The sequence below is a fragment of the Erythrolamprus reginae genome, chromosome 8, assembly GCF_031021105.1.
Source record: "Erythrolamprus reginae isolate rEryReg1 chromosome 8, rEryReg1.hap1, whole genome shotgun sequence".
Lineage (NCBI taxonomy): Eukaryota > Metazoa > Chordata > Lepidosauria > Squamata > Dipsadidae > Erythrolamprus > Erythrolamprus reginae.
In genome coordinates this window covers 11,642,562-11,659,515 of record NC_091957.1, presented here as the reverse complement: position 1 = coordinate 11,659,515, position 16,954 = coordinate 11,642,562, and the positions used below count along the sequence as shown (strand labels likewise).

Below are 16,954 nucleotides of genomic sequence, written 5' to 3'. Positions count from 1 at the left end.
ACAGTAAATAGTATAGTAAATAGTATCACCTCGAGGTTCGACTACTGTAATGCTCTCTACATGGGGCTACCTTTGAAAAGTGTTCGGAAACTTCAGATCGTGCAGAATGCAGCTGCGAGAGCAGTCATGGGCTTCCCCAGGTATGCCCATGTTACACCAACACTCCGCAGTCTGCATTGGTTGCCGATCAATTTCCGGTCACAATTCAAAGTGTTGGTTATGACCTTTAAAGCCCTTCATGGCATCAGAGCAGAATATCTCCGAGACCGCCTTCTGCCGCACGAATCCCAGCGACCAGTTAGGTCCCACAGAGTGGGCCTTCTCCCGTCAACTGAACAATGTCGGTTGGCGGGCCCCAGGGGAAGAGCCTTCTCTGTGGCGGCCCCGACTCTATGGAACCAGCGTCCCCCGGAGATTAGAACTGCCCCTACCCTCCTTGCCTTTTGTAAACTCCTTAAAACCCACCTTTGTCGTCAGGCATGGTCCAGGAGGGAAGTGTTTTTAATAGGAAAGTGAACACAAGAACAAGGGGACACAATCTGAAGTTAGTTGGGGGAAAGATCAAAAGCAACATGAGAAAATATTATTTGACTGAAAGAGTAGTAGATCCTTGGAACAAACTTCCAGCAGACGTGGTAGATAAATCCACAGTAACTGAATTTAAACATGCCTGGGATAAACATAATATAAACATATTTTATCCTAAGATAAAATACAGAAAATAGTATAAGGGCAGACTAGATGGACCAAGAGGTCTTTTTCTGCCGTCAGACTTCTATGTTTCTATGTTTCTAACTGAGACATCTCCCCCGGACCTATTCAATTCAATTTATGTATGGTATGCTTGTATGTATGTTTGCTTAAATAATGGGTTTTTTAAATATTTTAAATTGTAAATTATTAGATTTGTCATGAACTGTTTTATTGTGTTGTGAGCCGCCCTGAGTCTACGGAGAGGGGCGGCATACAAATCTAATAAATAAATAAATAAAATAAATAAATAAGGGCAGACTAGTTGGACCAGGAGGTCGTTTTCTGCTGTCAATCTTCTATGTTTCTAAAAACCTACTTAGTAATGTGTTACGCATTCATCGTACATCAGAAGCCCCTTCCTCGCTCCCTTTCTGTCTTCCCCACCACCTTCAATATTGTGAGACGCTTCTGAAGAGCGTAACAAATTCTCTGCTGAAGTGTTAGCTTCTCAAAGATGAGAATATGGTGTTGGGTTGTTTTTTTTTCCTGGTGTTTTGGAGTTTAGCTTTTGAAACTTGGCTTTTTTATTTTTTTGATTCGAGCACTTATGAAAACAAAACAGGTTTGGAGGAAAATATATGGAGATGGGGTTGGAGACGGATTTAAAACCAGTGTGGCACTGCGGCTCCACCTATTTTTTTGGGGGGGAAGTTTTTTTAAATTCCCCCCCCCACTTTAAAACAAACATTTCATCATTCGTCAAACAGTGTGTCCTCGGAGTACACATTTTGTGTGTGCGTGTCATAATCGTTATAGCTTGCTGCCAAATTCTTTTTTTAAAAAAAATATTTTTTATTGAACAGTTTTGAAAAACAACATATACTGTACATATATACAAAATGAAACACAAAACCCAAGCAAAGAAAACCGACACATAACGTCAACATTACATAACGTAACTTTACAAAACATAAACAATTTGTATTAGTATTCAATTTCCCAGCTTTGGGTATCATTGTATCTCCTGTTTTACTGTCTCTCTTATTCCTTAACTTATCTATGTATACATATTTCTTAGCCCCTACCTATTGCTATTCTCTTTATATCTTTTAACAGCCTATCCAAATCTAGCTACCTGTTACCGTGTATTCTATATACATTACTCACTATTTAAATTTACTTTGGTATTCCAACCAATTATATCAGTTTCTCCGTATTTTATACAATTCTGTTTCCTCTTTATCCTCTATTTCCTTTTTAAAAAAATTTTTTTTTAATTAAAGATTTATTTACAAATATAATACAAGGTACATAGAATACATAAAAAGGAAAGAGAAAAAGAAAAGCAAAAAAAAAAAAAACCCATCCAAAGATACATATTAAAACAATACATCCAACAAGAAAAAAAAATCCACATATTAAGATAAAGGCGTGCACAGGATCAGTATACATTATATATTCTTCCGAAACTATGTAAATTTTCTTTAGATTCAGTTACAGTTGTTATTTATTTTATTTATTTTATTTATTTATTAGATTTGTATGCCGCCCCTCTCCGTAGACTCGGGGCGGCTCACAACACAATAAAACAGTTCATAACAAATCTAATAATTTACAATTTAAAATATTTTAAAAACCCCATTAGTAAGCAGACATACGTACAAACATACCATACATAAATTGTATAGGCACCGGGGGAGATATCTCAGTTCCCCCATGCCTGACGACAAAGGTGGGTTTTGAGGAGTTTACGAAAGGCAAGGAGGGTGGGGGCAGTTCTAATCTCTGGGGGGAGCTGGTTCCAGAGAGTCGGGGCCGCCACAGAGAAGGCTCTTCCCCTGGGGCCCAGCAAACAACATTGTTTAGTTGATGGGACCCGGAGAAGGCCCACTCTGTGGGACCTAATCGGTTGCTTGGATTCGTGCAGCAGAATTTTATCAAAAATCAGTTTGACTTTTTTAGATATTCAGCTCGTTTAGTAAATCATAACTTTATCTTGTTTGCTCTTTTCGTTTTCATTAGGGATATGTATCTACAGTATATTCTTTTTTTACATGTTCGTATTGTAATTCGCAAGGATGTTTCCTCTTTTCTAGCCAGTGATAGAGTAAATTCCAACAATCATATAATTGCGAATCTTCTTTGCCTTTAATTTTCAGGTTCAGCTTAGACATTTCTGCACATTGAGTTATTTTTTCTAATACCAATTCGTCTTGGGGGATTTCTGCTTTTTTCCCACGTTTGAGCAAAAGCTAGTCTTGCTGCGGTGGTAATATGAATAATCAGATAAATATGATGTTGGTTAAGTTGTTGGTGTATAATCCCTAATAGGAAGCATTCTGGACTTTTTTTTCTATAGTTATCTCTAGAATTTCATCAATCCACAACCCAATTCTTTTCCAATAGATCTGGGCTTTTCCGCCCTGCCACTCTATTTCCATGGTTAATTTATCCATTTCTGCACCTTCTAATATTTTTGCTTTTATCATTGAACTTTTTGCTTTCCACTGTTGAACATAAGTGATTCTAGCTGCAGTTGTTATATATCAGGGGTAGTGATTTCTGACAGTCTCAAAATGGGTGAGCAGTGTGGTCGGGCAGTAGGAAAAGCAAGTAGGATGCTTGGCTGCATAGCTAGAGGTATAACAAGCAGGAAGAGGGAGATTGTGATCCCCTTATATAGAGCGCTGGTGAGACCACATTTGGAATACTGTGTTCATTTCTGGAGACCTCACCTACAAAAAGATATTGACAAAATTGAACGGGTCCAAAGACGGTCTACAAGAATGGTGAAAGGTCTTAAGCATAAAATGTATCAGGAAAGACTTCATAAACTCCATCTGTATAGTCTGGAGGACAGAAGGAAAAGGGGGGACATGATCGAAACATTTAAATATGTTAAAGGGTTAAATAAGGTTCAGGAGGGAAGTGTTTTTAATAGGAAAGTGAACACAAGAACAAGGGGACACAATCTGAAGTTAGTTGGGGGAAACATCAAAAGCAACGTGAGAAAATATTATTTCACTGAAAGAGTAGTAGATGCTTGGAACAAACTTCCAGCAGACGTGGTTGGTAAATCCACAGTAACTGAATTTAAACATGTCTGGGATAAACATACTGTATATCCATTGTAAGATAAAATACAGGAAATAGTATAAGGTCAGACTAGATGGACCATGAGGTCTTTTTCTGCCGTCAGTCTTCTACGTTTCTATGTTTCTATCATACGAGGTATTGATTACTTTTATTTATTTTCCCTTTCATAATTCCTAGCAGAACGGCAAAATTCTTTATATACATCTATTCTTATTTTAATACCAGCTGTACCTGGCCATGCGTTGCTGTGGCTTAATCTGGTTTTTCTGGTTTGCCGTCTCTAGAACACTCACTATATAATTGTCCATGTGAGAAGCAATCCGTGTGTAGATATAAACCACACGTGCGTATTCGAATGTTGTGGCAAAATTTGAAAACAATCGGTGAAGAAGGTCCTGTTTTAAGCACCTGTATGTTTTTACCTGTCACAGGTGTGACATCTATGTAATGTAGGTGCATAAAAACGTGCGTATTTGAATTCAACGCTGTGTCAAAATAAATGAAGGAAATTAATTAAATGAAAATACCTGTAGGAAATTGAGAATTAAATAGTGCATTGGGTGTAGTACCGTGTTTCCCCGAAAGTAAGACAGTGTCTTACTTTCTTTTTATCCCCAAAAGCCCCACTATGTCTTACTTTCGGGGTATGTCTTATATTGGAAAAAAATTGTCGAATTTTTTGTTTTAACCATAAAATTAACATTTAGACGCGGTGACATATGGAGGGGGGCGGCGCGGAAGTGGGCAGGAGGCGGCGCTCATTAAGATCAGAGGGAGGTGGCAGACGCGGCGACGTATGGAGAGGGGGACGGTGCGGACGTGGGCAGGAGGCGGTGCGCAGCTAGATGAGAGGGAGGCGGCAATACCCCGGTGTTTCCCCGAAAGTAAGACATATGTCTTACTTTTGGGGTACGGCTTATATTAGCCGCCCCCCCTGAAACCCCCGATACGTCTTACAATCGGGGGTGTCTTACTATCGGGGAAACAGGGTAGGAGTCAAACCCGCAGCCCTGGGACTTCACGTCTCTACACTTCCCAATTGGCTAGGGATCCATTGGGATGCCACACTTACTCCATATAAATGGACCATTCTCATTGGTTCAGATTATCGCCAGCCAATCCAAACCCACTATCATTAAAACAATCAAAATTACACAATCATCACCATACATAAATCTTACTAGTCAGAGAGGGGATATATTAATCCCCCCATGCCTGGCAACATAAATAGGTCTTCAGAGTCTTGCGGAAGGCGAGGAGGGCGGGGGCAGTTCGAATCTCCGGGGAGAGTTGATTCCAGAGGGCCGGGGCCGCCACAGAGAAGGCTCTTCCCCTTGGTCCCGCCAGACGACATTGTTTAGTCGATGGGATCCAGAGAAGGCCGACTCTGTGGGACCTGATCGGCCGCTGGGATTCGTGTGGCAGAAGACAGTCCCGTAGGCAAACACACTTCTGTTTTGCCCTTGTGCTGTTTTTTTTACACTCTGGAGAGTTCAGGGAAGCTTTCATGAACCGTCCGGAGAGCCAGCCTATTGCCCCCACGATCCGGGTCCTTATTTGACCCACCTCAGAAGGATGGAAGGCTGAGTCCACCTTGAGCCGGTGATGAGATTTGAACCGCTGACCTACAGATCTACAGTCAGCTTCAGTGGCCTGCAGTACTGCACTCAAGGCTGAAAATTAGCTGGCCAGCGCCCTCCAATACGGCTCTGCATGCCACCTGTGGCACAGCCACTAGAAACTCAATTATTATTATTATTATTAATTAGATTTGTATGCTGCCCTTCTCCAAAAACGCGGGGCGTTAACCTCCACGAAGCATTAAATCAAAGACAGAAAGTTGCCCGCAAAAAAAGATGAATTAATCCGTGCAATTTTGAGCAAAGAACGGCGGCCCAGGAGTCAAAAGGTGACACCGACTGTTGGAAATTTATCCTTTAGGGAGGGCAATTTTTCTGCAAATCCCAAGTCCAACTGGTGGGGGGAGAGAATAAAACCTTTGCAAAGGGTCAGCGTCTTGAAGGAAGGAAAGAGACACCCACAAAACCAGTCAGCCGGTGTTGCAGGCACGTTCTCTCGTCCCAACACCCCCTTCTCTCTTCGGGAGCCCAAGAGTTGACGACTAATTATTGCAACACATTATTTAACAGTAGCTATAATTAAACCAAGGCAGCTTTTCAACACCTGCTGGAGTAGTTTTAAAAATGGGCCCACAGTGCACGAGTCCTGTTTTCATGTGAGCTAAATGCGGGCGCTTTAATAGTATTTTCCCAGCCTTGCTACTGATGGGGCACCAAAAAAATGGATTGTGGCGCCTCTCGACAGTCACAAATGGGGCACGGAATGACTCTGAAGAGCCATTTATGTTGCCATAATTGATGTACAGTGGTACCTCGAGATACGAGTTTAATTCGTTCCGGACCTGGGCTCTTAAGTCGAGCAGCTCTTATCTCGAACGACTTTTCCCCATAGGAATTAATGTAAATAATTTTAATTGGTTCCAGCCCTCAAAAACCTCACAAAGTTAGTCTAAATTATGCAGAAAGACATGTTTTTAATGAAGAAATGTACATGTACATATAAATGAATAATGAAGTTTCTTTCACTTAACTTGTAAACTTTCTTAAACTTTTAAATTTACATATGTTCAACTTCTCTGCCACCCAATCCTGTAGGACAGAGGTCCCCAACCCTTTTTGCACCAGGGACCGGCTTTAAGCGATCAAGAGAGGAATGGGTGAATGAATGGACGGAGGGTGGGAAGGAAGGAAGGAAAGAGGGAAGGGACAGGAACAGAGGAAGGAAGCAAGGAAACTTATGAAAGGGGAGAGTAAGAGAGGAATGAGTGAAGGGAGGGAGGGAGGGAAGAAGGTGGGAAGGAGAAAGAAAAGAAGAAATAGAGGAAGGGAAGGTAAAAGAGAGAAAGAAAAAGAGCAAGAAAGAAAGCTGCAAGCACCCCCCCGAGCCCCCCAGGCCGGCTGCAACCTTTTAAAACACGCGCGCCGCTTCGCAGCTGTCTCCTGAAGCCGAACGCGGAAGTTAGCGTTTGGCTTCAGGAGACAGCTCCTTGGCGCTTGTATCTCGAATTTGGGCTTGTAAGTAGAACAAAAATATCTCTCCCCTCCCAGCTCTTATCTCGAGTTGCTCTTAAGTAGAGCAGCTCTTATGTCGGGGTCCCACTGTATCCCCTTTGGCTAGTAAGGTTTATGTATGGTATGATTGGGGTAGTATTGGCTGCTTTTAAATGATAGTGGGTTTTTAGCTTTAGTTTTTAATTATTGGATTTGTACTGCATTGTTTATTGTTGTTGTGAGCCGCCCCGAGTCTTTGGAGAGGGGCGGCATACAAATCTAATAAATTATTATTAATTATGATTGCGCTTTGGGCTATTGTTTGCACTTTAGGAAGCTTGATGGTGCTCATCATTGACAAATTCCTGATTCTTCCTTGGATTTAAAAGTTGTTTATAAAAAAAATTTGCAGATTGAGTGAGCGATAAGAATGGGTTCAGCATTTAGCACTTAGACTTATATGCCACTTCACAGTGCTTTACAGCCTTCTCTAAGTGGTTTACAGAATCAGCCTCTTGTCCCCAACAATCTGGGTCCGCATTTGACCCACAAAGGATGAAAGGAAGGAAGGAAAAAAGGAAGGAAGGAAGGAAAAAAGGAAAAAAGCAATAGCATTTAGACTTATATACCGCTTTCCAGTGCTTTTACAGCCCTCTCTAAGCGGTTTACAGAGTCAGCCTCTTGCCCCCCACAATCTGGGTCCTCATTTGACCCACCTCGGAAGGATGGAAGGCTGAGTCAACCTTGAGCCGGTGGTGAGATTTGAACTGCTGAACTACAGCTAGCAGTTAGCCGAAGTATTGTCCAGTGCTGCACTCTAACCACTGTGCCACCCCGGCTTGCAAGATCCAAACTACTGCATAAAAAAGGGCACTTTTGTTTGGGCCTTACATCAATCACGTCCAATCGAGGTTTTGGCTCTGGAGGACTAGAACAAATGAATCCAGCTTCTATTTTGCTCAACCTTGGTGACTTTGGTCAGGATTTCAATTCTCAGAATTCTGGTGGGCTGCACAATTCTGGGAAGTTGTAGTCCACGCATCTTATAGTTGCTGAGGTTGAGAAAACATTGATCTAAGTTGGGTTGAGCTGGGCTTGGCTGCTCCTTGGTCAAAGAGCGGACCGATTGGGCAGTTGTTGGGAAGGGAAGTTTGGGTTGGTCAGGGAACTTTTGGAAAGCAGATCCACCCTGCAGTTCTTTTGGAAAAAGGAAGGGAAGGAGGAAGGAAAGAAGGGAGGAAGGAGGAAGGAAAGAAGGGAGGAAGGAGGAAGGAAAGAAGGGAGGAAGGAGGGAAGGAAGGCAGGGAGGGAGAGCGGGAGGAAAGGAGGGAGGGAGGAAAGAAGACAAGAGATGAAGGAAAGGAAAGGAAGGAGAGAAGGAAGGAAAGGAAAAAGAAGGAAGGGAAAGGAAAGAAGAAAGGAGGGAAGGAAGGCAGGGAGGGAGGGAGGGCAAGAGGAAAGAAGGGAGTGAGGGAGGAAAGAAGACAGGAGATAAGAGATGAAGGAAAGGAAGGAGAGAAGGAAGGAAGGAAAGGAGGGAGAGAAGAAATGGAAAGGAAAGAAGGAAGGAGGGAAGGAAGACAGGGAGAGAGAGCAGGAGGAAAGAAGGGAGCGAGGGAGGAAAGTAGACAGGAGATAAGAGATGAAGGAAAGAGAGAAGGAAGGAAGGAAAGGAGGGAGAGAAGAAAGGAAAGGAAAGAGAAGGAAGGGAAAGGAAAGAAGGAAGGAGGGAAGGAAGGCAGGGAGGGAGAGCAAGAGGAAAGAAGGGAGGGAGGGAGGAAAGAAGACAGGAGATAACAGATGAAGGAAAGGAAAGATAGAAGGAAGGAAGGAAAGGAGGGAGAGAAGAAAGGAAAGAGAAGGAAGGGAAAGGAAAGAAAGAAGGAGGGAAGGAAGGCAGGGAGGGAGAGCAAGAGGAAAGAAGGGAGGGAGGAAAGAAGACAGGAGATAAGAGATCAAGGAAAGGAAAGGAAAGGAAGGAGAGAAGGAAGGAAGGAAAGGAGGGAGAGAAGAAAGGAAAGGAAAGAGAAGGAAGGGAAAGGAAAGAAGGAAGGAGGGAAGGAAGGCAGGGAGGGAGAGCGGGAGGAAAGAAGGAAGGGAGAGGGTAAAGGAGGGAGGGGGGAAGGAAGGAAGGAGGAAGGAATGCAGGGAGAGAGGGAGGAAAGTAGGGAAGAGAGGAGAGAAGAGAAGTAAAGAGAAGGAAGGGAAAGGAAGGGTGGCAGGCAGGCAGGGAGAGCGGGAGGAAAGAAAGAAGGGGAGGAAGAAAGGAAGGAAGGAAGGAGGGAGGAAGGCAGGGAGAATGGGAGGAAAGAAGGGAAGGAAGGAAGACAGGTGAGAAGAGAAGGAAGGAAAGGAAAGCAAAGGAAGGGGAGGAAGGAAAAGAAGGAAGAAAGAAATGAAAGAAACAAAAAATGGAAGGAAAGAAGGAAAGAAAAGAGGATGGATGGATGGATAGAAGGAAAGGAAGGAAGGGAGGAAGGAAGGATGGTGGGTGGGTTACTTGAAGCTCAGAGACCTGGTGCTGGGATTGATCTTTATGGCTTAGGAGAGACCGGAAGATCCTAAAGATCACCCAGGATTCCCTTGTCCCAGAAAAAGAGTCAAAACTTCTACACGCTTTTCCTCCAATGCTCAACCACGTTGCACAGCTCCTGTATGGAGGAAGCATGCCCCCCCCTAATTTAATCAATTTCTCTTTCCATTTGCATGATCTTTATAAGAGAACCTGTATTCGAGGAACCCTTCTGGAAGAAAACAAATCTTTTTTTCCTTCTCCTTCAGGCAAAACCCAGAGACCACATTTGAAGTCTACGTGGAAGCCATCCGTCCTTTGGCGTCCGGCACAGGTAACGTCCCTTGGCTGAATTGTTTCTAAGGGGTTTGGCTGGGAGCGGAGGAGGCCAAAGGTCTCCAGAGGGGCCCTTGGAGCTGAATACTGTGGTACCTCTACCTATGAACACCTCTACTTGCGAACCTTTCTAGATAAGAACCGGGTGTTCAAGATTTTTTTGCCTCTTCTCAAGAACCATTTTCCACTTACAAACCCGAGCCTCCGAAACTTTGTAACCGGAAAAGGCAGGGAGAAGCCTCCGTGGGGCCTCTCTAGGAATCTCCTGGGAGGAGACAGGGCCGGAAAACATGGGTAGAAGTCTCCGTGGGGCCTCTCTAGGAATCTCCTGGGAGGAGACAGGGCCGGAAAACATGGGTAGAAGTCTCCGTGGGGCCTCTCTAGGAATCTCCTGGGAGGAGACAGGGCCGGAAAAGGTAGGGAGAAGCTTCTGTGGGGTCTCTCTAGGAATCTCCTTGGAGGTAACAGGGCCGGAAAAGGTGGGGAGAAGCCTCCGTGGGGCCTCTCTAGGAATCTCCTGGGAGGAAACAGGGCCGGAAAAGATGGGGAGAAGCCTCCGTGGGGCCTCTCTAGGAATCTCCTGGGAGGAAACAGGGCCTCCACCCTCCCTGTGGTTTCTCCAGTCACACGCATTATTTGCCTTTACATTGATTCCTATGGGAAAAATTGGTTCTTCTTACAAACTTTTCTACTTAAGAACCTGGTCACAGAACGAATTAAGTTCGTAAGTAGAGGTACACTGTAATGCCTACGTATACTCACCTGGTACCTCCGGATTTTTGCATGGGAGTTGCACTGTCTGGACTGAAGGGTGTGGAAGGAGCTTTGCTTATTAGCCCCAGTGGGTGAGTCAGATATTTTGACTGAGAACGAATGGCGCCGTTTCTGATTTTGCAACCTCCCTGTGTTACAGCCGTTAAGCAAACTGCGGCGGTTGTGACGTGAATCCAGTGTTTATGAAGCGAATTGCTGTTGACTTTGTTGAAAGGGACCTCCACCCCCGAAAAAAAGTGCGAATGGGGAGCAAGTGACATAGGATGGTTATTTTTAATTTTTAATAATTTTAAATTTTTAATAATTTTAAATTTTTTAATAATTTTTAATAATTTTAAATTTTTTAATAATTTTTAATTTTAATAGTTTTACCTTTTTAATTAATTTTTAATTTTTAATTATTTTTAATTTTTAATTATTTTTAATTATTTTTAATTATTTTTAATTATTTTTAATTATTTTTAATTATTTTTAATTATTTTTAATTATTTTTAATTATTTTTAATTTTTAATTTTTAATTAATTTTTAATTATTTTTAATTTTTAATTTTTAATTGATTTCTAGGCCGCCCTTCTCCAAACGGACTCAGGGCAACTTACAACATGTCAAAAAGTGCTATATAACATTGAAAATCCAACCAAAGAACTAATTCTAAAAATCCAATGTCCAAAAACCAGTCAATCACTTTCATCCAAATCACAATCGTGCTATCACCGTAGCGTAATGTCATGCTCAATGGCCCCAGGCCTGCCGGTAAATGTGTGTTTTTAACATTTAATTTCATTTTAATTTAAAATTAATTTAATGTATATGCCGCCTAACTCCTGGGGGGCTCTGGGCGGTTTACAATCAGGCAACTGTTGCAACTGTCATCGATACGTGCTGATTTCAAAGGCCCTGAAATTTTGATTATCTGATGTTTAGAGACCCTGCAATGCTTGTCATTGCAAGGACCAGTCCTCGGTGACTTTTTTGCAGCCCTGTCATAACTTTGAAACGGTCGTAGATCAGGGACTGCGCCTCCCCAAATAAAAACCAGGCGGCCATCTAGGTGATGCAACGGAGCTGCCTCTAGCAACAGGATAATAAGACTCAAAATCAAGGAGGACGGAAAGCTGTATTGGTGGAATTCTATTTAATTCTATTTAATGTACATGCGTTTGTTTTGTTTTTAACTGGTAAAAGTGCAATGAAAAGTATTTTTTCAAATGAAAATGAAATCCAGAAAGATCTCCCCTTGTTAGTGGGACTCAACTGACATACCTCTTTTTAAGATTAATTTAATTTAATTTTCATTTTAATTTATTAGATTTGTATGCCCAAATATGCTCATGTTACTCCAACACTCCGCAGTCTGCATTGGTTGCCGATCAGTTTCCGGTCACAATTCAAAGTGTTGGTCATCACCTATAAAGTCCTTCATGGCACTGGAACAGGGTATCTACGAGACCGCCTTCTGCCGCACGAATCCCAGCGACCGGTTAGGTCCCACAGAGTTGGTCTCCTCCGGGTCCCGTCAACTAAACAATGTCGTTTGGCGGGCCCCAGGGGAAGAGCCTTCTCTGTGGCGACTCCGACCCTCTGGAATCAGCTCCCTCCAGAGATTAGAACTGCCCCCACCCTCCTTGCCTTTCGTAAACTCCTTAAAACCCACCTCTGCCGTCAAGCGTGGGGGAACTGAAACATCTCCCCCTGCCTATGTAGTTTTTTGTGTATGATATGACTGTATGTATGTTTTTATATATTGGGGGTTTCTTGTTTTTTTAGACTTTTTAAATGTATTATTGTTATTTTAGATTCTAACTGTTAGATTTGTCATTATATATTGTTTTTATCATTGCTGTAAGCCGCCCCGAGTCTACGGAGAGGGGCGGCATACAAATCTAATAAATAATAATAATAATAATAATAATAATAATAATAATAATAATAATAATAATAATAATAATGCCGCCCCTCTCCGGAGACCCAGAGCGGCTCACAACAATAACAACAATGTAAACAAATCTAATACATTTAAAAAAAATTCTAAAAACCCATTATTAAAACCATACAACACATAGCATACATAAATAATATAAACCCAGGGGCTCAATTTCCCCATGCCTGATGACATAGGTGGGTCTTCAGTAATTTACAAAAGGCAAGAAGGGTGGGGGCAGTTCTGATCTCGGGGGGGGGGGATTGATTCCAGAGGGCTGGGGCCACCACGGAGAAGGCTCTTCCCCTGAGTCCCGCCAGATGGCATTTTTTAGTCGATGGGACCTGGAGAAGGCCAACTCTGTGGGACCTAATCGGTCGCTGGGATTCATGCGGCAGAAGACGGTTCTGAAGATATTCTGGTCCGATGCCATGTAGGGCTTTATAGGTCATTACCAACACTTTAAATTGTGACCGGAAACTAATTGGCAACCAACACTAGATTAACATTAAAAATAAAAGATAAGGAAGAAACAGGATATTTTTCACTAAGGGACTTATTTTATCAGTGGCTAGATTTAAAAAAGAGGTAGAAATTAAAAGATAAAAAGATTATTGTTCCCCAAAAGTAACACGATGAAAGATTTATTACATAGAAGCGTCTTGTTATTATCATGATCATTTCTATTATTATTACTAGTATGACTATTATTTTGTAAAGGTGAATGCACTCGGACAATCCACTGTTGACCGAGCACTTTTGTATAGTAACGGAAAAAATGTATAAATAATTTTTATTTTTTTTTTTAAAGATGCAAGATAAAATCTTACACAATAGGAAGTTACCTATCCTGGCCCGCTGTTTCTAAGTCAATGTTTCCCAACCTTGACTACTTTTAAGATATCTGGACTTCAACTCCCAGAATTCCCCAGCCAGCATTTGCTGGCTGGGGAATTCTGGGAGTTGAAGTCCAGATATCTTCAAGTGGCCAAGGTTGGGAAACATTGTTCTAAGTAACCCATTCCGGCCCGCTCTTTCTAAGACCCCGAGGACAAAGTTGTGCACTTGTGTTTGTGCATGTCTAAAACTTTGTGCATGCTCAATTTGCCTCTCTTTCACCACTAGCCCCCCCCCCAAAAAACCTTGGCCTTTTTAGCTTTGATATTCTCCTACTATGAAATTCATTGTTATAAGGTAAAGTGTGCAGATAATATTGCAGGAAAAACAACAACAACCCAGCAGTGGCTACAACAGGTTTACGTGGCCCGTTCTCCTTCAGCTGCCCTCCACTTTCTTCATGGCCTGTTCTCTTTTTCTGAAAGAAATCTTCCCCCTCCGACGTGTCACGGGCCAAAAACAAACCCTGTTCAAATCCAACGATGATAGAAACATAGAAGATTGACAGCAGAAAAAGACCTCATGGTCCATCTAGTCTGCCCTTATACTATTTCCTGTATTTTATATTAGGATGGATCTATGTTTATCCCAGGCATGTTTAAATTCAGTGACTGAGGATTTACCAACCACGTCTGCTGGGAGTTTGTCCCAAGCATCTACTACTCTTTCAGTCAAATAATATTTTCTCATGTTGCTTTTGATCTTTGATGATCTCGGAAGACTCTTGGCCAACAGATCTGCCTTGTGAAGAGAGCCTAATTTTTTCAAAAAGAAAAAAGGTGCCGAGTTTAAAATAAGGAAAAGAAAGAAGTCCATTTGTTAGTCCACTCTATAGCAACTGATCAAAACAAGTCGCCCGAAGCGGGGAAACATTTTAAAAGAAAGAAAGAAAGAAAGAAAGAAAGAAAGAAAGAAAGAAAGAAAGCTCTCCAAGAAAAAAAAAACCACAACCCTGGCTTCGTTTCTCTCTCTGTGTGTATAAGTGTGTGTGCTCCTCCTGTATATAGAGAGCTTTTGTGCGAGGGTTGTGTGTTAGGAGTTGCGTGTCGCCCGCGGAGCCTCGCAAAAGAGACATCAGAAAACCAGGATTGGATCTTTGGTGTCGCTGCGCGCAAGGACCCGTCGTTTGATCTTTCTTTTCTCTCTGTGTGAATAGCACTAAAATTTAGTGCAGGTAAAACCTCTCCTTTCATTTCCCTCCCCTCTTTAAAATGATGACACACACAGACGAAAAAATCTGCAGCTTGAGTTATTTCTAAAGAGGTGGAATAAAGCTGTTACCAGCGCTCTCTCTCTCTCTCTTTCTTTTTTCTTCTTCTTTCTCTTCCTTGACAAATGCTCCCCAGGATTAATAAAAGAAATGGCGGCCCCTGGGCGCAACAAAGGCATTTTAAAAAAGCTGGCAGCCAGAGACTCAACGTAACAGCAGGGTTGAATAAGGAAATGAGTCTCCCCCAGGAAATTGATTAACTCCGAAGGAGTTTATCCTTGTTTGAGAGAATGGGCCCATTTGCATTTGAACCGAGCCTTAGTCTAACTCTCTAAACCATAATCTGGGCTCCTGCTAGAATAATGGGGATAGACTTGGTTTAACTAAGAACTCCCTACTCTAGTTTCTGACCTCTCCTTCTAATAGCCTCTTCCTTGCCTTGGTTGAGTTGTTCTGCCTTGAAAGCTAACCAAGCGGAAAAATAAAGAATAGAATAATAGAATAACAGAGTTGGAAGGGACCTTGGAGGTCTTCTAGTCCAACCCCCTGCTTAGGCAGGAAAGCCTACACTACGTCCGACAAATGGTGATCCAACATCTTCTTAAAATCTTCCAGTGTTGGAGCATCCACAACTTCTGGAGGCAAATTGTTCCATTGATTAATTGTTCTTAAGGTCTTAAGCATAAAAAGTCTTAAGCATAAAACTTATCGGGAAAGACTTAATGAACTCAATCTGTATAGTCTGGAGGACAGAAGGGAAAGGGGGGGGGGGACACGATCGAAACATTTAAATATGTGAAAGGGTTAAATAAGGTTCAGAAGGGAAGTATTTTTAATAGGAAATGAACACAAGCATGAGGGGGCACAATCTGAGGTTAGTTGGGGGAAAGATCAGAAGCAATGTGAAAAAATATTATTTTACTGAAAGAGTAGTAGATGCTTGGAACAAACTTCCAGCAGACGTGGTTGGTAAATCCACAGTAACTGAATTTAAACATGCCTGGGATAAACATATATCCATCCTAAGATAAAATACAGGGCAGACTAGATGGACTTTCTTTCTTTCTTTCTTTCTTTCTTTCTTTCTTTCTTTCTTTCTTTCTTTCTTTCTTTCTTTCCTCATTTATTTAGTTATCAGGGTTTTTCCTGACTTGGAAATCAGATGAAGAAAGTCTGGGGCTTGAAATACGGAGGGAAACAAGTTTTACGTGCCGCTTCTAAAATCCACAATGGCAAGTTCTCGTGGTGCCATTTGGCATTAGTAACTGGGTTTTTTTTAAAAAAGGAAAAAAAAATTCCCAGGCATGTTTAATCCTAAGGAGGAAATCTCTCTGTAGAAAGTGGTCTTGGTCACAAGGCATTGCAAAAAGAGGTGGGGAGGGTAACCCCTTGAGTTGGTTTTTATATTTTTTAACAGAGTTTGACATCTTCATCAAGTTCTCAACAGGCCACCTTTGTTTGCTAAATGTTGTACGAGCCCCCCCTCCACTGTTTCAACAAAGCAGCAAGCCTCCTTCCTTCCTTCCTTCCTTCCTTCCTTCCTTCCTTTTTCTTTCTTTCTCTCCCATTCTCTTTCTCTGCTTCTATTTCTATTTTTCTCTCTCCCCCATTCTTGTTCTTTCTTTCTTTCTGTTTGTCTTTCTTTCTCTTTCTCTTTCTGCCATTCTCTCTGTCCCTCTTTTTCTTTCTTTCTCTTCTTTTTCTTTCTTTCTTTCTCTTTCTCTCATTTGCTATTTCTCTTCCTCTTTTTCTCTTTCCTTTCTCTTCTTTCTTTCTCTCCCAATTTCTTTCTTTCTTTCTTTCTCTATCTCTTTCTTTCTCTCTTTCTTCCTCCCTCCCCCCATCCCTTCCTTCTTTTCTTTCTCTTTCTCCAATTCTTTCTTCTCTCTCTCTTTGTTTCTTTCTTTCTTCCTCCCTCCCTTTCTTTCTCTTTCTCCCATTCTCTCTTTCTCTCCCCCCTCTCTATTTTTGTTTCTTTCTTCCTCCCTCCCTCCCTTCCTTCCTTTCTTTCTCTTTCTCCCATTCTCTCTTTCTCTCCCTCTTTCTCTCTCTGTCTCTATTTTTGTTTCTTTCTCTCTTTGTTTCTCTTTTCTTTCTTTCTTTCTTTCTCCCATTCTCTCTCTTCCTCTCCTTCCTCTCCTTCCTCTCCCTTTTTCTTTTTTTTCTTTTTTTTTCTTTTTCTCTTTCTTTTTCTTTCCCACCCACAATATGGCCATTGTCCGGGGTCGACTCATTGTGGCTGCTTTTAGCCCAAGGAGAGCGGGAGTCTTTAGTGGTGAACAGATTCCTTCTTAGTGTCAAAAGAGACTAATCCATGTAAATACAGAGTTGGAATAAAGCCTTACAGGGAAAGGGGAGAGGCTGCTAAGCAGGAGGTTACAGGTCAGCAATTTAACCTTTGACCTAACAAATAAAAAGCATAAAAAGTTCCCGAATTGGTTGA

General features: G+C 42.0%; 1 protein-coding gene across 2 annotated transcripts in view; it reads left to right on the top strand.

The window, feature by feature from the left end:
* The window catches only part of DENND1A (DENN domain containing 1A), a 235,816-nt gene that overhangs the window by 7,639 nt on the left and 211,223 nt on the right, over nt 1–16,954 (top strand). For both annotated transcript variants that reach the window (XM_070758843.1, XM_070758844.1), the window contains exon 2: nt 9,642–9,706. In XM_070758843.1, the coding sequence (XP_070614944.1) occupies nt 9,642–9,706 (65 nt within the window). The remainder of the gene's footprint in view (nt 1–9,641; nt 9,707–16,954) is intronic.